The following is a 21,213-nucleotide window of genomic DNA, read 5'->3' on the forward strand; positions in this document are numbered from 1 at the left end:
AGCAGCAGTTCTTGACACAAACCGATACGCCTAGCACCTACTACCATACCCCGTTCAAAGGCACTTCATTATTTTGTCTTCCCCGTTCACCCTCTGAATGGCACACATACTGTATACAAGCTATGTCTCAAGGCTTAAAAATACTTCTTTAACCTGTCTCCTCCCCTTCATCTACACTGATTGAAGTGGATTTAAAAAGTAACATCCGTAAGGGATCATAGCTGGATTCACCTGGTCAGTCTGTCATGGAAAGAGGTGTTCCTAATGTTTTGTACACTCAGTATATATCCCTCATTCTGGCAGATTTGAGATTTTAATACCAGCATTGAATACACATAACCGTTGCTTATCTGAAGCATGCACTGTTCTGTAAAATGATGTGTTCCAGTCCCTCTTGCATAACCCTGAGCTGAACTTCTGTTACGTAAAATGAACCTCTGGCACTAATAAAGTAATTGACTGGAAATTATATTTCCAAAGGTGTGAATGTGCTGTGTGTCAGTGTTAATTTGAGGAGAATGTGTTTGTAATGTTTAATGTCTCAGCCTTTGATTTCCCTGATAGGTGCCACATCGAAGAGTCCTGAAAACAGACACTCACTTCCAACATTCCAGTGTTTTCTTGGTGGCACAGCAAAAGCGGAGGACAATGGGCAATTCAATCATACACTGGCTTCAGTCAAACGCTATCCCATTCTGGCGAGGAACTATGTTATTCCCAATACCAGAACCACTTCACAGACTGTTCAGTAATCCCCTCTCCCTTTTAGCCGCTGTGTGTGTGATATTAGATAAATAGCCTTGCCCCGCCTTCTCCTGTAACACCTCACCCTAAACTAGAGGTTAATCTAGCTTCAAAAATATTTCATTTCAAGCAGCTCTCTCAATAGCTCGCCTCTCGCCCCCTGGCTGTGCGCCCACACCCAAACGTCAAGTCTACCTGGTTTGGACTGGTTCAAGCCAGTGGGCAAAGCGGCTTTTCATGACTCCACTCTCCAGGGAGATTACTGTGATAAACTTTAATATGATTGCAATAACCCCAAGGACTGGGTGGGAACTTGATCCTACAGACATTTCAGCCTCAGGTCAGGGGTGGACAGGAGAGGACCGATTCACATTCACACATTTGGGCCCCCCCCCCCCCCCCCCCCCCCCCCCCCCCATTAAAACAATGTATGCGATAGCCATGTTGAAAGAGCTTTTTTTGAGATGTGATATGATAGACACCTCTGCGTGTAATTTTTTTATCATGCAGAGCTAAGCAATTTAAACTAATCCAAGCAGGAATCCAGATTGGACTCGTAAAGGAGCCATGCTGTGAGAGTTTCGTGCCCTTTAATCCGGGGCTCTCGGAACCTGGTGGCAGAGCATACACTGGCGTTTATTCAACCCGTGGGGAATTTCTGTTTTTTCAACATCAAACCCGCTCACCCTGATGGGTTTCATGGAACTGAACAGCTGGTTGCTGCTCTTGAGGTCTCCGTTGGTGTGAATGTGGACAGATGATGCTGCGAGAAAGGGATAACATTTAGCCTCTCTAAAGGTGTCGGTCTTGGTCATCTTCCCAGAGTTGATGGGAAAAGTGTAAGTATGTTTTCCAACTAAAGTTATAAGAGGCCTATATTTGCTTAAGTATCAATCACCACTCCCCCTTGACCTTTGGAGGGTCATATGAGCAGCATAATGTAGTTCTCCATAGCCGGTTTGGACTGGGTTTTCGACCAAACTAACATTGGTACCTCATGTCCAGAACAAACGCATATACTGTCATTTCAAAACCACCCAAATCAAGTCCTTACAAATGGCCCATATGCATGACTTGATTTGGGTGGTTTTGGGTTTACAGTATATGCGTTCGTATTAGCCTGGGTACCAGTCTATTTCTGCTAACATTCCACTCCTTGTACTCTGTGTCATCTGCCAAACATGCATATGACACGGAGTACAAGGTGGGGAATATCTAAACCGACTGGTATCCAGGCTAAATTTGTATGATATGGGTTGTGTAAGCATCATTATTTTTCCATTCATACCTATACAGTGCATTCGGAAAGTATTCAGACCCCTTGACTTTTTCAAAATGTTGTTACGTTACAGCCTTATTCTAAAATTGATTAAATTGTTTTTTTCGCTCATCAATCTGCACACAATACCCCATAATGACAAAGCAAAAACAGGTTTTTAGAAATGTTTGCAAATGTATTTAAAATAAAAAATGGAAATATCACATTTACATAAGTATTCAGACCCTTTACTCAGTACTTTATTGAAGTACCTTCGGCAGCGATTACAGCCTCAAGTCTTCTTGGGTATGACGCTACAACCTTGGCACACCTGTATTCTCCCATTCTTCTCTGCAGATCCTCTCAAGCTCTGTCAGGTTGAATGGGGAGCGTCGCTGCACAGCTATTTTCTGGTCTCTCCAAAGATGTTCGATCGGGTTCAAGTCCAGGCTCTGGCTGGGCCACTCAAGGACATTCAGAGACTTGTCCCAAAGTCACTCCTGCGTTGTCTTGGCTGTGTGCTTAGGGTCGTTGTCCTGTTGGAAGGTCAACCTTCGCCCCAGTCTAAGGTCCTGAGCGCCCTGGAGCAGGTTTCCATCAAGGATCTCTCTGTACTTTGCTCCGTTCATCTTTCCCTCGATCCTGACTAGTCTCCCAGTCCCTGCCACTGAAAAACATCCCCACAGCATGATGCTGCCATCACCATGCTTCACCGTAGGGATGGTGCCAGGTTTCCTCCAGACGTGACGCTTGGCATTCAGGCCAAAGAGTTCAATCTTGGTTTCATCAGACCAGAGAATCTTGTTTCTCATGGTCTGAGAGTCCTTTAGGTGCCTTTTTGCAAACTCCAAGTGGGCCGTCATGTGCCTTTTACTGAGGAGTGGCTTCCGTCTGGCCACTCTACCATAAAGGCCTGATTGGTGGAGTGCTGCAGAGATGGTTGTCCTTCTGGAAGGTGCTCCCATCTCCACAGAGGAAGTCCCCTGTAGCTCAGTTGGTAGAGCATGGCGCTTGCAACGCCAGGGTTGTGGGTTCGTTTCCCACGGGGGCCAGTATGAAAATGTATGCACTCACTAACTAAGTCGCTCTGGATAAGAGCGTCTGCTAAATGACTAAAATGTAAAAATAAAAGTAAAATGTAGAAACTCTGGAGCTCTGTCAGAGTGATCATCGGGTTCTTGGTCACCTCCCTAACCAAGGCCCTTCTCCCCCGATTGCTCAGTTTGGCCAGGGGACCAGCTCTAGGAATAGTCTTGGTGGTTCCAAACTTCTTCCATTTAAGAATGATGGAGGCCACTGTGTTCTTGGGGACCTTCAATGCTGCAGAAATGTTTTGGTAACCTTCCCCAGATCTGTGCCTCGACACAATCCTGTCCCTGAGCTCTATGGACAATTCCTTCGACCTCATGGCTTGGTTTTTGCTCTGACATACACTGTCAACTGTGGGACCTTATATAGACAGGTGTGTGCCTTTCAAAATTATGTCGAATCAATTGAAATTACCACAGGTGGACTCTCAAGGATGATCAATGGAAACAGGATGCACCTGAGCTCAATTTCGAGACTCATAGCAAAGGGTCTGAATACTTATGTAAATAAGTATTCGGTTTTTATAAATTTGCAAAAATTTATAAATACCTGTTTTTGCTTTGTCATTATGGGGTATTGTGTGTAGATTTATGAGGAAATTGTATTTATTTCATCCATTTTAGAATAAGGCTGTAACGTAATAATTTAAAATGTCCAGTCATGCAGCACCCGAGACCCAACAACTGAGCATGCGTAAAACACTTCCGTTTTCCATAAGCAAAGTCGATATTAGAATGCAGTTTAAACCTCCTCCAAGCGAATTTATCTAAATATCTTTGTTGCGCCCAAAGTAGTTTTCCAGCTATGTTATTTCTTGATGCACATCAGTTCTAGCATTATATATTTTATGGAAAAAGGGTTGGAAATAAATAGGTGTCTCCATAATGACGATCTAAATAGTCAACCTACAACTGGTAAAAAGTTGTCACGATGTGCACGGGTGCTGCGCTGTCTCCTCTAAATCACGTGCAGTGCTCTCTCTACATACACACATCCCTCCGGCCCTCCCCACCACTCACTCGCACACTCAGCAACAACTGTGGTGTAGACTTATTTTTCAGTGGGCATTGCGTTTACTCACTTCTTAATCCCCATTGATATGTATCAAAGTAGTGTGGTGCTACTATTTGCCTATTCAATTAATAAGGCTGATGGAACAGATCAGAATTTTTTCCTTAAAATGTTGAGAAACTATTATTTCTTCACATTTTTGGCGCAGCAATGTACACATTGCGGTAGACCTACGTGTGAACGTTCCAAAATGCAATTGCGGGAAAACACCGTTCTAAACTGCACATGAGAGCGATTTCATGGACAGAGATGGAAAATCCGTTAGACATTTGGAAAGAGGGGGAATTTAAAGATGCAACAACTATCGAGAGCATGCTGACCGGTTACATCCTGACCGGTTGCGTCACCGCCTGGTATGGCAACTGCCTGGCATCCAACCGTAGGCGCTACAGAGGGTAGTGCTTACGGCCCAGTACATCACTGGGGCCATGCTTCCTGCCCAAAAAAATGTCAAAGACTCCAGTCACCCAAGTCATAGACTGTTCTCTCTGGTACCGCACTGCAAGCTGTACCGGAGCGCCAAGTCTAGGTCCAAAAGGCTCCTTAACAGCTTCTACCCCCAAGTCATAAGACTGCTGAACAATTAATCAAATGGCCAACCGGACTATTTGCATTGACAGTTTTTACACTGCTGCTACTCACTGTTTATTATCTATGCATAGTCACTTTACCCCTACCTACATGTACCAATTACCTCGACTAACCTGTACCCCTGCACATTGACTCGGTACTGGTACCCCCTGTATATAGCCTCATTATTGTTATTTTATTGTGTTACTGTTTTATTTATTTTTACTTTAGTTTATTTAGTAAATATTTTCTTAACTCTATTTTCTTAAAACTGTATTGTTGGTTAAGGGCTTGTAAGTAAGCATTTCACGGTAAGGTCTACACCTGTTGTATTCGGCGCATGTGTTGCTAATATGACTAGGATAATGCCTTTGGCTGCTAGACAATGAAAGAAAGTTGAAAGAAAACCAAAGGAACAGGAGAACGCATATGAGTAAACCTTTATAAAAATTATTGCCTCCACATTTATAAAGAAGCCTATAGCCAAATATTAAATAAAATGAAATAAAACATCCAGGTGTCAAACAATTAAGGAATAGGAAAAATATAGCAATGCTAATGATAGGCCTAACCGTCTTCTGGTAGATGGAAAGGCTTTCCCCAAAACCTTCTCTATTAAATGTTAACTAGCTACAAAGTAGCCTATGCCTACTTGTCAGAATGATAGCATGATTATTTGCATCAATCCAGTGTCCATTTCTTTTGCCTACTCCATCTCATGTGCAACAGAAACACAGCTAAACTAAACAACTGTGCTAGGTGCCTGCACGCTTGAATTAAAGGATAACTACACTAAAAAATCTACATTTCTTAGATTTTTCCCAGACCTCAAAAGTGGTGTCCTGGTGTGGTTTTTCTGTTAAAAAAGTGTGACCTGAATTTTTTTGGGAAAGTTTGAAACCTGTGAATTTCTAACTCAGTTGACAGCCTCATTTATCTATTTCAATAGTAGGCCTACTATTAGCCTACTTTCACAGTATAGCTTAGGTTGGCCTAACTGTGAAAGTGCATCGACGATGTCATCCCCACAGTGACCGTACGTACATATCCCAACCAGAAGCCATGGATTACAGGCAACATCCGCATCAAGCGAAAGGCTAGAGCTGCCGCTTTCAAGGAGCGGGACACTAATCCGGAAGCTTATAAGAAATCCCGCTATGCCCTCAGACGAACCATCAAATAGGCAAAGCGTCAATACAAGATTAAGATTGAATCGTACTACACCGGCTCTGATGCTCGTCGGATGTGGCAGGGCTTGAAAACTATTACGGACTACAAAGGGAAGCCCAGCCGCGAGCTGCCCAGTGACGCGAGCCTACCAGACGAGCTAAATACCCTTTATGCTCGCTTCGAGGCAAGCAACACTGAAGCATGCATGAGAGCACCAGCTGTTCCGGACGACTGTGTGATCACGCTCTTGGTAGCCGATGTGAGCAAGACCTTTAAACAGGTCAACATTCACAATGCCGCGGGGCCAGACGGTTTACCAGGACATGTACTCAAAGCATGCGCGGACCAACTGGCAGGTGTCTTCACTGACATTTTCAATCTCTCCCTGACCAAGTCTGTAATACCTACATGTTTCAGGCAGACCACCATAGTCCCTGTGCCCAAGGAAGTGAAGGCAACCTGCCTAAATGACTACCGCCCCGTAGCACTCACGTCGGTAGCCATGAAGTGCTTTGAAAGGCTGGTCATGGCTCACATCAACACCATCATCCCGGAAACCCTAGACCCATTCCAATTTGCATACCACCCCAACAGATCCACAGATGACGCAATTTCAATCGCACTCCACACTGCCCTTTCCCACCTGGACAAAAGGAACACCTATGTGAGAATGCTGTTCATTGACTACAGCTCAGCTTTCAACACCATAGTGCCCACAAAGCTCATCACTAAGCTAAGGGCCCTGGGACTAAACACCTCCCTCTGCAACTGGATTCTGGACTTCCTGCTGGGCCGCCCCCAGGTGGTAAGGGTAGGCAACAACACATCTGCCATGCTGTTCCTCAACACTGGGGCCCCTCAGGGGTGTGTGCTTAGTCCCCTCCTGTACTCCCTGTTCACCCACGACTGCGTGCCCAAACACGACTCCAACACCATCATTACGTTTGCTGACGACACAGCAGTGGTAAACCTGATCACCGACAACGATGAGACAGCCTATAGGGAGGAGGTCAGAGACCTGGCAGTGTGGTGCCAGGACAACAACCTCTCCTTCAATGTGAGCAAGACAAAGGAGCTGATCGTGGACTACAGGAGAAGGCGGGCCGAACAGGCCCCCATTAACATCGACAGGGCTGTAGTGGAGTGGGTCGAGAGTTTCAAGTTCCTTGGTGTCCACATCACCAACAAACTTTCATGGTCCAAACACACCAAGACAGTCGTGAAGAGGGCACGACAACCCTGGCTACGACCCTAAGTGACCAGGAGGATCCTGAGGTGGGCGGGGCATCCGCGTTGCTAATGAGATTTGATTATCTGGCCCGGGTTACGCCAGTGGGAGGAGTTTGCATGGGTGAAAAATGATTGCATTCGTTTTGGAACCGGACTGCCTCCCGGGCGTGAGCCAGGCTAGATTAAGCAGCCTAATGAGTAGGATTCTGTTTTTCACATGCACACCTGATTGCTTTTGATAAAAACTCTTTATCTGCCGTCGCAATGAAAACTAGTTAGAAAATTCGAACACATATTTTATGGAAAATAGATGTTGGACGATGCACCCTGCTGCCTTGTTGACAACATGACCGCTTTTGCCCGTTCATATCGCGGCTCAGGTTAATAGAACTCCGTCATTGTTAGGTTATTTTTGCCATCAAATAATCAGTTCTGACTGGACCATACGGAATATAACAATGTTCCCGGCAAGTATTGCTCAGACTTCACACGCCAAGCATCACCGGCAAAATAACTATCTTTACTAAACTCCAGAGGATCCCAGTACTTTTCGTTTAGAGTTGGGTACTAGAGGGTAACTAGCCCCCCTTAAGAACAATGTCTAATTGCTGACACAAAAAAGCAACGTTTGGGGAAAAAAATGTATGTGGATGAAGGTCATGCTTAGGCGAATAAACTATAAAGGGAATTAAATGGCTACAGTTTACACTTTTTTTTTGTTGATATTTCATTAAATGTTGTTTTTAGAAAAGGGGCATTTTTTTTAAAGTACTGGGGTAACTGAGGGTGCCAGTTACCCCGGTAGAAGATTATGGCATAGGGTTTCACACAAGTATGTCCGTGTAGCTCAGTTGGTAGAGCATGGCGCTTGCAACGCCAGGGTTGTGGGTTTGATTCCCATGGGGGGCCAGTATGAAAAAAATGTATGCACTCACTAACTGTAAGTCGCTCTGGATAAGAGCGTCTGCTAAATGACTATAAATGTAAAAAATATGTAAAATGTGTGTTAAAATCCAATTAATCCGTTTTATTTAGTAAGTAATACTTAAAAGCTAAGTCTAGTTGTCTTATTTTACTCATTTAAATAAAATATGGGGGGAAATGGTGTTGCATATGTCACCATTAATATCCGCACTATGAGGAGATTTGATGTAAAGTCCCTCTTTTTAACTCTCCTGCACATTAAGTTTCTTTGTTCTTTTTTTGTTGTTCCTTTTCCATACCATCCATTATGTACAATTGCACTAAATATTTTTTGAATAATGCAATATTTTAAATCCCAGCAGTCTTCAAAATGACATTCAGGAGCAAAAGGTTTTTAATAGTTGTTTTTAATTCATGAAAAAAGAAATTCATTGGAATATAATATTGGAATGGAATATAACTAATAACATTAAATATCATAGGAATATAACATTTAATAACAATAACTTAACTAATTAATTCAGTGTTACATTGACGTGGCAACTCTCTTATGCTCTGCTATTGCACGATTCTAATTTGTACATAGGTCACAAATAAAGCTATCCATAGAAAAATTGGAGCATAACTCATGAGCCCACCTCCTGCACTGCTCACACCTAATCCAGTCCCCAACTGTGACTGACAACAGGGGGAGAGATGCCAATTGAAAAGCTCTCTCTTAAAAATGTAGCTAGCTATCTAGCTATATTACATAAAATGCTGTGTAAAATAGCTAAAAGGCTATAAAGTAACATTAACTGTAAATCAGTCACTAGTGGTAACATTTACAACTGCAATTAAGTTAAGTTATCTTTTTAATGTATTTTACCTCAGACGATCTGGTAGTAAGGTTGCTAGCTAGCACTCCTAGCCGCTTATGCTAACTAGCTAGCTGGCTAGCATTTACTTTACAAGTGGTCCTCTGTAGCTCAATTGGTAGAGCATGGCGCTTGTAACGCCAAGGTAGTGGGTTCGATCCCCGGGACCACCCATACGTAAAAAATGTATGCACACATGACTGTAAGTCGCTTTGGATAAAAGCATCTGCTAAATGGCATATTATTATTATAAGTTGCTAGCTAGCAAATTAGCATAAACTAGCACTAACGGAGCTAGTCATTGTTTAAATGACAGGTACAAACACATTCATAACCATAAAGGGGTAACTAGCCCACAGGGGCCAGTTACTCCCTAGTAGGGGGGGGGGCAGTTGCCCCCAACACACTCATCCAAAATATTACCACTTTACTCAACGATTATCTACATTTTTCTCTCTAAACAAGTGGATTATTTATTTTTAGGCTTTCCTACTTGTATATTTAAAAATCAATTATAGATCTAACTTCATTGGAATATATCTAAAACGTAAAAATTAGGGGGGGTGGCAGTTACCCCCAGGTGGCTAGTTACCCCCTAGTACCCTATTATGTCTAGATTAAAGTACATATATAAAACTATTATTCAGTGTAAAGAGATTCCAAACCAGCTATTTTTCAATAAAATAATTTAGTTATTACAAATTCAAAGACGGTGATTTTACAGTAGTCTATTTGAGACGCACATTCAATCTGATTTGACTTGAAATACTTTGAAGTGCTATCTGATCATCAGGTATGCCAATTACAAATGATAACTTTTGTAATTGATAGGCAAATCGATAGCCTTTGCATGCAGTCGAAGAAAAGTTGACATGTCTCCCACCCCACCTATGACCACTATTATCATGATGCATAATATGTATTATTATCGAATCGATAGGCCTATTCAGTTGTGTGTACTCTTCAGTTGTGTGTACTCTGTGGCAGTTGGGAGCAGTGCGCATTGTGCATACTCTCTAGCTTCACACAGTCGCGCGTGATGAAGAGGAGGCAGAGTTTCCTCAACGTAGGTAGCGGGCGTATGAAGCCCGACCAGCAAAAACAGCTTTGAACCGGTTTGTTCTCCGGCAAACAAGCGGTATAAAACGGATTCTGTGCGCGTAGCTGCTGCTGGCACACCGGTCTGCTCACACCTCAGATAAAGCCTTGCGGAAGCTCGGCATCTGCATGTGATGTTTTTAAAATATTTTTTGTAATTCAATTTCGATTCTATACAAAGAGTTATTATAGGGAGACCATCCTTCATGGCAACTCCCTGTAGCGAACGCGCACTTATCCTGCAGTTGCCTGTTGTTGTGCATGTGGCTGTTGTTGATGTTGAGGTAAGTCGCATGTATTTCCTAGTGTTAGTAAAATAACAATAGGCTACTATATCACAACATTATAGCATAGCAGGCCTATGGCTAGATACAGAATTATATATTTTGTTGGCTATGTGTAATGGGTGATTAAGTGCCAAAAAAAGGAAATTGTAAAGTGGTTATCCCACTGGCTATAGGGTGAATGCACCAATTTGTAAGTCGCCTGGATAAGAGCGTCTGCTAAATGACGTAAATGTAAATGTAAATGAATAGCCTATCAGTGTAGTTCCTTTGTTGCAGATGCTGATAAAACCCATATTGTTTCATAAAGAAAAATTGGTAGCTACACTACATGACCAAAATAATGTGGACACCTGATCGTCGAACATCTCATTCCAAAATCATGGGCATTCAAATGGAGTTGGTCCCCCCTTTGCTGCTATAACAGCCTCCACTCTTCTGGGAAGGTTTTCCATTAGATGTTGGAAGATTGCTACGGGGACTTGCTTCCATTCAGCCACATGAGCATTAGTGAGGTCGGGCACTGAAGTTGGGCAATTAGGTCTGGCTCGCAGTCGGCATTCCAATTCATCCCAAAGGTGTTCGATGGGGTTGAGGTCAGGGCTCTGTGCAGGCCAGTCAAGTTCTTCCACGCCGATCTCAACAAAACATTTCTGTATGCATTCTGTATGCACCTCCCTTTGTGCACGGGGGCATTGTAATGCTGAAACAGGAAAGGGCCTTCCCCAAACTGTTGCCACAAAGTTGGATGCACAGAATTGTCTAGCATGTCATTGTATGCTGTAGCATTAAGATTTCCCTTCACTGGAACTAAGGGGCCTAGCCCCTTAGTGAAAAACAGCCCCAGACCATTATTCGTCCTCCACCAAACTTTACAGTTGGCACTATGCATTGGGGCAGGTGGCGTTCTCCTGGCATCAGCCAAAGCCAGATTCGTCCGTCGGACTGCCAGATGGTGAAGCGTGATTCATCACTCCAGAGAACGCGTTTCCACTGCTCCAGAGTCTAATGTCGGTGAGCTTTACACCACTCCAGTCGACGCTTGGCATTGCACATGGTGATTTTAGGCTTGTGTGTGGCTGCTTAGCCATGGAAACCGTTCTGTGAGCTTGTGTGGCCTACCACTTCGCGGCTGAGTCGGTTGTTGCTCCTAGACGTTTCCACTTCACCATAACAGCACTTAGTTGATTGGGCAGAATTTGACGAACTGACTTGTTGGAAAGGTGGCATCCTATGACGGTGCCACATTGAAAGTCACTGAGCTCTTCAGTAAGGCCATTCTACTGCCAATGTTTGTCTATGGAGATTGCATGGCTGTGTGCTCGATTTTATACACCTGTCAGCAACGGGTGTGGCAGAAATCGCCAAATCCACTCATTTGAAGGGGTGTCCACATACTTTTGTATATATAGTGTATGTGTAGATGGCACAGTGTTTCTCCATATAATAGTGTTTAGCCTACCCGCAAATTGATAGATGCACAACTTTTGCTTTTAAAAACTAAGAGGGATAGAAGAGCGGATGCTGCAGTAGTGCACCTATAGCTCAAATTGCTCTCAGGCACAAATTACTCAGGAACAGTGCATTTTTTTTGTTTTTTGTTTTTGTTTTTTCTTCTTGTTAGCACTGGAAAGGGTGTGCCTGTAAAAGTTCAGTGTTTCGTGCCAGAACCGAGGGGAGATAGGCAAAAGGCAGGTTAAAGTACAAGGTAGGCAGTCCAGACTCCAAACTCTCCTCCTTCAAGGTGTGGTCTGTGTGAGGGCACAAAATGGGCAGCGCAGGATGAGAGGGTTGCACTCTGTTTTAAACAGGTGACCTGCCAGGCAAGAGCAGCATCAACATCAAGATGTGAGTGTGTATTTGGCATTTATCTACAACTTTAGAAAGGAACTTAGGACATTTATCACTTCGTTAATCATGATTCATGTCTCCAAACTTGCTTGTGATTTATTTTGTCTGTATTCTCATGCATTTGTGTCGTTGCTTGTCCAGTCCACCTGTGCTTTTAACACTTTTTGCTTTTTTCCCCCCGGTTTTCCCCAGGAACCCTCCCTGTTGACAGCATGAGTCTTCAGAACTCAAAGAATGTGCTGGATGGAGGTTGGGGATGGGTCATTGTTGTGGCCTGCTTTGTGGCCCAGTTCCTGGCCTACGGCTCCCCCCAGTCGGTGGGCGTCCTGTACCCGGAGTGGCTCCACGCCTTCCAGGAGGGGAAAGGCATGACAGCCTGGGTTGGCTCCCTGGTCTCTGGAGTGGGACTCATAGCCAGTAAGTATTCTCCAAACACCTTTGTTTATTTATTTAGATACTGTGTGGGTATAGTCTAATGCTCTCATCCAAAGACAGGGGATACCTTCAGAGCTCACTGGTCTGTGATTTTACCCATAATGCCACCATTGTTGTATGTGTTTATAGATTTTGTATGTTACAAAAAAATCTACGAACTATTTTATAACAAAAATGTATTCAACTCAGCATCTGAACATCTGTTCAAGAATTCCATGTAGATTTTCTTGGCATGGCTTTGAATTGATATGCTAAACAGCATGTCAGTGGTTATACCTGAATTTACTTATCAATGCACTTTAGTTGCAGCTACATTGTCTTGAAATTAGTCTCACCTGGTATGCACGTCTGACACGTGTTGCTGTTGTATAATTAATGAGCAACTGAAGGCAAACAACTTCTCTGGTAGAAAACGGCCTATGGGGCATCGATATTAGGCAGAAACATTTATTCTGGTGTCAAAATTGACTACAAAGTGTAAATAGGATAATTTTGGTCAGCAGAGTGAAAGTACAAACACTTGCCACGTTCGAACACACACGAGACACCCACAGCAAAGCACGCCTCCAAGACCCAAATCTCGTTCTTGGTCGCATGTTCTGAGGAGAACTGAAACCGAGGCTAAATCAGAAAGTTCCCTTTAATGATGTCACTGATAAAGTACCAGACAAAAGAATGGTCCAACGTCTCTATAAACACATACAATGATGGTGGCATTATAGGTAAAGACACAGACCAATTGTTATCTTGCCAAGTAATCTTGTTTGGAGGGCAGAGTTGCACATGATAAGACGGGAAAATACGTAATTTACCTAGGACATATCAACAGCTGTGAAAGTGCAGTGCTGACTTTGTCTGACTTGTCCTAAGTAGATGAAGGGAATTGTGCAATATGGATGCACTTTGTGGTGCTGTTAACACTAAGTTGTGGTCACAAGTCAGCCCGGTCATAATTGCAGGAGGAGCACTTAGCTATGATCACACTGTCTGTGTCTGTCTGTCTGTGTCTGTGTCTCTGTGAAAATGGGGATGACAGAGAAAAATAGGGAGGTTGATAAAACATTTAACAGTTTCAGTCGTTTGAATGACCAGGGACACAGGAGGACTCAGTTCACTGCATGGCTGCAAGCAAGCTGTATTAAAGTTGCATTCAATTATTTTGCTAAAACTGGATCCGAGATAGTAGATCATGATCTTGCTTTACCGCCAGGCTAAGCCTCCCTTCACGTCGTTGCCTTTCCAAAGAGGTCAGTGAAAAGTAATGACTAGACGGATGGCTCCAAGTACACGTGTGGGGCTTGGCAGCTAGGCTATGCAGGCTTAAACCATGGACTCTTTTAATTGGTGGTGAAATGGAAGGGAGGGGGAGATAGGGTTCAACAGGACACCCTCGGGTTGTCAGTTGTCTGCTCAGGAATTCAATGTGTCAGCACAAGAAGTAGAGTTTGACTCTGCTGAAACAAGTTGTCAATTTAATGTGCATAAGACACAAGGACCTATACAAATTGCAGTGTATATCATTGGAAGCTAATCGGATTGGGCTGCATTTGACTTGGCGGGATGCTAGGGAAACATAGCAGTCTTTAATAAATTGGCAGCAGATTATGGGTTAGTGAGGTGATCTTCCAAAACTTGGCCCAAGTCCTTGCTTCTGTCCACTGAAGGATCCAATTTGTCCTAACCAGACCTGTATTTCCATTGTTTGAAATGCACACCGTCCCCCTAAAAAGTCCATCAATCAGGATATGTGGTCCCATTTGCCATAAATATATATATTCCTGTAACTCCGTGTGCTTTTAAATTTGTTATGCTGTGAGGATGATGACGAATGAGCATCAAACGCTGTCCTTTTCCCTGACCCTTAACCTCTGCTCAGGTGTCTAATAACTAGCTAGTGCCACTTTTAGGCCTCAGGGGAAATGTGAGGACAGCAAATGGAGTCACAAACCTAGCCAACAACACGCTTAAGGCAGAGGCTAAAGAGCACAGATGAACCCTCTTAAATAGGGAATGATAAAAAAGTGAAAATTATAAGGTCAAAATAATATCAGTGCAGAAAAGGGGACCATGTCACATGGTTAGAGTTGATACAGTAAATAATGTTTTCCTGCCATGAAATAACCCCACATGTACAGTACACCTTGACTGGTATCACTTTCCGTTTGGTTAGTTTAGTATTGTTTAGTAAATCCATCTTGTTTACACCACATGGATCCTGAAAGCACCATATAAATTCCATCTTGTTTACACCACATGGATCCTGAAAGCACCATATAAATTCCATCTTGTTTACACCACATGGATCCTGAAAGCACCATATAAATTCCATCTTGTTTACACCACATGGATCCTGAAAGCACCATATAAATTCCACCTTGTTTACACCACATGGATCCTGAAAGCACCATATAAATTCCATCTTGTTTACACCACATGGATCCTGAAAGCACCATATAAATTCCATCTTGTTTACACCACATGGATCCTGAAAGCACCATATAAATTCCACCTTGTTTACACCACATGGATCCTGAAAGCACCATATAAATTCCACCTTGTTTACACCACATGGATCCTGAAAGCACCATATAAATTCCATCTTGTTTACACCACATGGATCCTGAAAGCACCATATAAATTCCATCTTGTTTACACCACATGGATCCTGAAAGCACCATATAAATTCCATCTTGTTTACACCACATGGATCCTGAAAGCACCATATAAATTCCATCTTGTCTTTGTTGTTTGTGTCATATAAAAAAAAAAGTCTCCTCCCTAAACTCTCTGCGCTTATTCAGCAATGTACACTCAACTCTCCCATACACGTCATTCATTCACACTTCCTCTCTGTCCTGTGTTCTCCCCCAGGTCCGGTCTGCAGTGCCTGTGTGGATAACTTTGGGGCGCGCCCTGTGACCATCTTCAGTGGGGTTATGGTGGCAGGGGGCCTGATGCTCAGTGCCTTCGCCCCAAACGTTCAGTTCCTCATCTTCTCTTACGGTATAGTCGTCGGTAAGTGAGAACCTTGTGGTGGTCTTTTACTGCTGAAGCAAGTCTGTGGTTTGTATGGCCCACTATTAGGATTAGCCTTGTCAGTGTGAGGAAATGATAGGAAGTTGCTTGTGTACTCAGTGGTTTTGTTGGGAGTGAACTGTGTTTTTGACTCACCATTACATACAAATATTAGACAATAACCTATCTTTCACTGATAGATAAGACACAACTTCCTCAGAGATAAGAATTGATACATAAAGAAGTATCAAGTTGGAGCTGTAAGTGAATAGGTTCATGCCTACGCTCGAGCACACATGCACTGAGGGTATGTGTAAAACAGAGCGGGCTGGTGGGAGGAGCTATAGGAGGATGGGCTCATTGTAATGGCTGGAATGGAGTAAATGGAACGGAGTGGTTTCCATATTTTTGATACAGTTCCATTAGTTTTTTGCAATTGCTAACAAGCATCGGTCAATACTGAAGCCACTTTTTCAAAACTCTTCACACAGTCTGCATTACCAACATTCATCTTGGCCAAACAGTTCATCTCACCTCAAACTCACTCAAACCACCAAAACACTTCATACATGTCTCAAAATAAGCTTGTTCAACCATAACACTGGCAACAATTCTCACTCAGAAAGCATACATTGTCACTCATAACACACTGACCTAAAAAAAACACTAACGGGGAGCATTACATAAATGATGAACTTTTCTCTTTGAAGTTTGAATGATTTTTCACATAAATCAGTATTTCATTATAGAATAAGAATAACACCTTTTCACTTTATTGACTGTACTAAAGTATATGTAACAATAATGATTCAGAAATGCAGCAATTTGCTTCAATAGCCTTTATTTTTTATATATCTTTGTATATAGTAATTTACTATAAGTAAATTACTACAAATTTTTTTTTCCTGAAAGTATAATCACTCATTCTGTACAGTACTGTGAGGGTTCTAGTTCTCCCTCTCTCCTGCATTTGGCCACAAGTTCTCATCAACGTCACATCTTATTTCTTCTCTGGCGATGCATCTTGGAAAGTATCTTCTGGAATGTCTAGTCCAACCCTGGCAGTCTTCAGGAGAAGTGTCTCCACACCCCGCATTCATGTCATCCAGTAAGGACATCTGGTCATGTGGATGGTGGTCATAAACCTTCCACCTCCACGCAGAGAAAAACTCTTCTATGGGGTTTAGGAAGGGGGAGTATGGAGGCAGGAATAGTACTGACATCCTGGGATGTGCAGCAAACCAGTCTGTGACTGTTTATGCAGGTCATGAAATTAGCCTCTCTGTATTGTAGGGGCCAATGTAACGGCAAACCATCATTGGACAGTGCTGCACACATTGTGATGTTAGCTCCTCTCTGGCCTGGGACATCCACGGTTGCTCTCTGTCCAATCACATTCCTTCCCCTGCAGTGTGTTTTTGCCACGTTGAATCCAGCTTCATCCACAAAGATGAATGTATGTGCAGTTTGCCTGGCTTCCATTTCCATTACTCTCTAAAATACAGTAAATCCACAGTGTTACAGTACTTTACATTATGCATAGCTGGGTATGTACCCTGTTTGGTTATTGAACAGACATTTTACCTGGACATATTGATACCGGAGTTCTTTCTCACGTTTACCGTTTCTCTCAAAGGGTACAGTGTACAACTGCTTCATCCTTATTTTATGTTTCTCTAGGACGCTGGCAATTGTCGTTGTGCTGACCGTATTCACATTCCCAAAAGTGAAATTGTCTGCCAGCACTCTGTCCCGAATTTCCTGCAGTTTTATTGCATTGTTACCAATTATCAAGTCAACAATGGCAATTTCCTGCGCATCAGATAATATTCTGGCTCTCCCTCCTGTGGGAGGCAACCTTTTGGATCCTACTGAAAAACACAAAACAATCAATATATTTCAAAATGTCAGTACATGTAAAAATGTGAACGTACTGTAATATGTAGTTCAATTATCATTGAAGGATGCACATCTCACCTGTTGTTTTGCCGGAAAATACTATTGTACTATTGATGCAACTGTTGAACGCTGCAGATTTGGTCGCACCCTTAAACCGGCCTCTCTCAAAGAGAGATCATGGTTTACAACATGGTAAATAATTGTGGCCTTTATCTCATCAGAGACCACCGCTCTTGGTCTTCCTCTCCTCTGTCCTCCACGCATTCTCCCTCTCCCTGCCACTCTTCTTTCCCCACCAACCTGTCTTCCTTGATCCATGTTTCCAAACTAAATCATGCCGAAGCCATCCTCTTGTCTGTTTGGTAATGAGACTAAAAACAGGACACTTGGGTAGGCTTTCAGCTGAAATTGCAATCAGCTGTGTTTGGAATGATTAAATATTCTGCTGAGATTTTCTATATGTTTCAATCTGGTTACTGCAGAAATGCACGACATTTGCCATCAATCTGTTTTGAATGTGTTTTTAACGCATTTGAAAACATGTGCTGCAAATATTTCGTTTTGCAGGTGGTGGAGTATGAATGAGAAAATAGTTAATGGATTTTGGAGAATGTGGTCATTGAATGCGTTTTGTGTGAAAGCAATGAAAAATGATTCACAGTTTGGCCCACATACACTTCTGTTTCGCTGACTGTGTGAAGAGTTTTGACAATGTGACTTCAGTTTTGACCAATGCATGTTAGCAATTGAAAAAAACTGTAATCCCATTCCAGCCATTACAATGAGCCTGTCCTCCTATAGCTCCTCCCACCAGCCTCCTCTGGTGCTGAATGAGGGTATATGTAGGAAGTATTCAGAGATATAAAAACAAGGTAGAGTCAGATTCCCAGATGCCTCTGGTGCCCCCCAATAGTGTGACGGCCCCATTACAGCCCCTTATCTAACACCCAGTGACAGCTGTTCAATGCTGAGGGGATAGAGCCCAATAGACTGCCACTGTCAACACTGCCTGTGGCATTGACCTGAGCGAGAGGCCATGCATATTTGAAGAAAGGCGTCTATTTTCAGACCGTGTGGCTCAGTTTCCTCTTATCGCTCCAGCCCCCCCCCCCCCCCTCCTCTAGTCATCCATTGCGGATCAAATTACCAGAGACTTTTGGGGCGATTTTACATTAGACAAAAGTTATTGTGAATAAATGTAACGACTTTATCAGAGAGCAACAGATTTTAAACATGGTGAATGTGTTATTACAGTACATGACTAAGATGGCCTTACACAGTCACACAGTTTTACATTTAAGGTACACAGTTTACCGTGCAAGGCTTTGTTCAGAACATTAAATATATTCTTCAACATGGTTAATAAGGTACTGTAGTTAAATGCTCCTCTACAATGTGCTAATAAAATTTACCTCTGTTGTTTTTGTTGTCCACAGGTCTTGGCTGCGGTCTTCTCTATGCTGCAACATTGACCATCACCTGTCAGTACTTTGACAAGAGACGTGGCCTCGCCCTCGGCATAGTCACCACAGGTACTTCAGCCCCCCTCTGCGCTCACTGGGTTCACACCAAGTCTCCATGCTCAGTTCTTTCTTGTTTCAGAAGACGGAAGTCTTGGAATGCCAAGGTAAACATTCTAGTCTAAAAACTGTGTGTCCTTGTGGTTAGGGAAGTGGACTTGTGACAAGAGGAACACTGGTAATACAACCCAGTTCTGGAGCATTCAGTTCTTGTCCCCAGTTTTTGTCACAATCAAATCTGAAACGAAATTGCCTTAGGGAATATCCAGCTGTATCAATGGAGAACAGGGTGGGTAGCTTTAGGCAAAGCTTTTATGAAATGAATATATCTCTAATGGCTTATTCTTGGAATGCCAACACTAAATCATTCCTTTCTCTCATTTAGGCACAAGTGTGGGAGGGTTCCTCTATGCCACTGCTCAGAATGAGCTGATTCTTCTCTTTGACATGGACGGCTGCCTGCTGATTATCGGAGCCTTGGCCCTCAACCTCATGGCCTGTGGCGGCTTCATGAGGCCTCTGAACATGCCTGCCTACTACCTCAAACAGAAGGCTGCTCTGGAGCGCACAGAGGAGCAGCTCTTTGAGAACCCGCCTGCTGACGACCTCAAGACCACACCGAGCACCGGCGAGAGAACCTTGACGGTCAAGGATCTCCTGATCATCATCGACGCCAAAGACATCACCATCACCACAACTGACAAAAAAGGGGGCTTCATGGCAGGTTCAGCCATTGTGAAAATGATCAAGAAGAAGCGTCAGGCCTACTCAAAGTACATGCACTCCACGGCTAACTTCCTGCACGACAGAAACTTCATGGCCCTCTGCATCGCCATCTTCCTGTTCAGCCTGGGAGCCTTTCCTCCGGTCCTCTTCATGGAGGATGTGGCCCAGAGTGAGGGCCTCGTCGACGAGGTCAGCATCATCCCCCTGGTCTCCATTGTAGCCGTCACTGCCGGCGTGGGCAAGCTGACCCTGGGCATACTAGCAGACGTGAGGTGGATCAACAGTGTGTTCCTGTACGCCTTCACCCTGCTGGGGACCGGGACAGCCCTCCTCCTCATCCCCATGTCCAAGAGCTACGTAGGCCTGCAGGTACTCTCCGCTGTGGTGGGCTTCTTCTCTGGGAACTGGTCCCTAACGTCTTACATCACCACCAAGATTGTCGGCCTGGACAAACTGACCCAAGCCCATGGGGTCCTCATGTTCTTTGGGGGATTCGGGATTGTGCTCGGGCCCCCTGTTGTTGGTAAGAAAGATCCCACTTCTGACACCATGGGTCAACATCATTGCGGAGTGTGTGGTACTGATTTACAGTTGTTAGTTTAGAGCTGGTACAGGTTCATATTCATGCTTTTACAGATGTCAAAACATTTTTACAGATTATGTCATATTAATGTGTGAGTGAGAATGTTGAACTCAAGATGTTTGCCTTTAGCTAGTCTTTATCTGACTCATACTTTGTCGAGAGATTTTGTTGATTCTAATTAAATTGTTTTTTCTCTCCTCTTCTTCCTGTTCCAGGGTGTTTTTTTGACTGGACCCAGTCCTATGACCTGGCCTTCTACTTCAGTGGAGGCTCTGTGCTCCTGGGTGGGGTCACGCTCTTTCTCTGTGCTCTGCCCTGGTGGGACAAAAAGAAGGCTGACATCGACAGGCCTGACATTCAGTACACCAGCAACTGTGAAAAAGTTGCCTCTGTAGCCTGAACACTGACTTTCACATCGACCTTGCTCTCCAGTGCTCCCAGCTATTTTTGCTGATAAACGTTATACCGTTCAAGAGGTTGTTGAGAATATTTCCTAGTGCCAGATTTCACATACCTGAGAAGAGTATTGAAGTAGAGTAGGCCTTTTCTATATATCTTTAGTGTTTTTAAAGATGCCTATGTTGAGCATTTTAATTACGGTCTCATTTTAAGAGGCCTATTCAACAAAATGTTTTTTAAACAAATGAATACAATAGATTATGTTTACTTAGAATGAATGCTGTTTTTTACGTTTCTGGATCTTCACTGGGCTCAAATGAAAAATACTTTTTCTTCTGGTGACCCTGTCGAGAAATGCAAACCAACAGTAGCCTGTGAAGATGTTGGTTGAAAACACAAAAGACTGTTCAAATTACTCAACATATGGAAATGTATAACCATGCAAAATTCCAATTACAAAGAATTTACCAGGTATTTCCTGGATGGAAAA

The 21,213-nt window shown here is 43.3% G+C and overlaps 1 protein-coding gene across 2 annotated transcripts; it reads left to right on the forward strand.

Moving 5' to 3' along the window:
* Window positions 1-10,112: 10,112 nt before the first annotated feature.
* On the forward strand, window positions 10,113-20,837 carry LOC311110938 (monocarboxylate transporter 9-like). 2 transcript variants are annotated; one of them, XM_084153584.1, is made up of 6 exons: window positions 10,113-10,295; window positions 12,339-12,563; window positions 15,453-15,596; window positions 18,932-19,027; window positions 19,401-20,264; window positions 20,540-20,837. In XM_084153584.1, exons 2-6 carry the CDS (start codon window positions 12,359-12,361, stop codon window positions 20,722-20,724), a joined length of 1,494 nt encoding a protein of 497 aa, XP_084009710.1. In that variant the 5' UTR covers window positions 10,113-10,295; window positions 12,339-12,358; the 3' UTR covers window positions 20,725-20,837. The 2 variants fall into 2 exon arrangements, with proteins under 2 accessions (XP_084009710.1, XP_084009711.1); XM_084153585.1 differs by lacking the exon at window positions 10,113-10,295 and adding an exon at window positions 11,966-12,143.
* Window positions 20,838-21,213: the final 376 nt, after the last annotated feature.

This window comes from Coregonus lavaretus, assembly GCF_964263955.1.
Source record: "Coregonus lavaretus genome assembly, chromosome: 36".
NCBI classification, from domain to species: domain Eukaryota; kingdom Metazoa; phylum Chordata; class Actinopteri; order Salmoniformes; family Salmonidae; genus Coregonus; species Coregonus lavaretus.

Excerpts from the sequence above, each read along its gene's own strand:
- LOC311110938 (XM_084153584.1), top strand. The coding sequence starts at position 12,359 with ATGAGTCTTCAGAACTCAAAGAATGTGCTGGATGGAGGTTGGGGATGG. Across the intron at positions 19,028-19,400 it reads CCTCGGCATAGTCACCACAG|GCACAAGTGTGGGAGGGTTC; the intron begins GTACTTCAGCCC and ends TCTCTCATTTAG. Across the intron at positions 20,265-20,539 it reads GCTCGGGCCCCCTGTTGTTG|GGTGTTTTTTTGACTGGACC; the intron begins GTAAGAAAGATC and ends TTCCTGTTCCAG.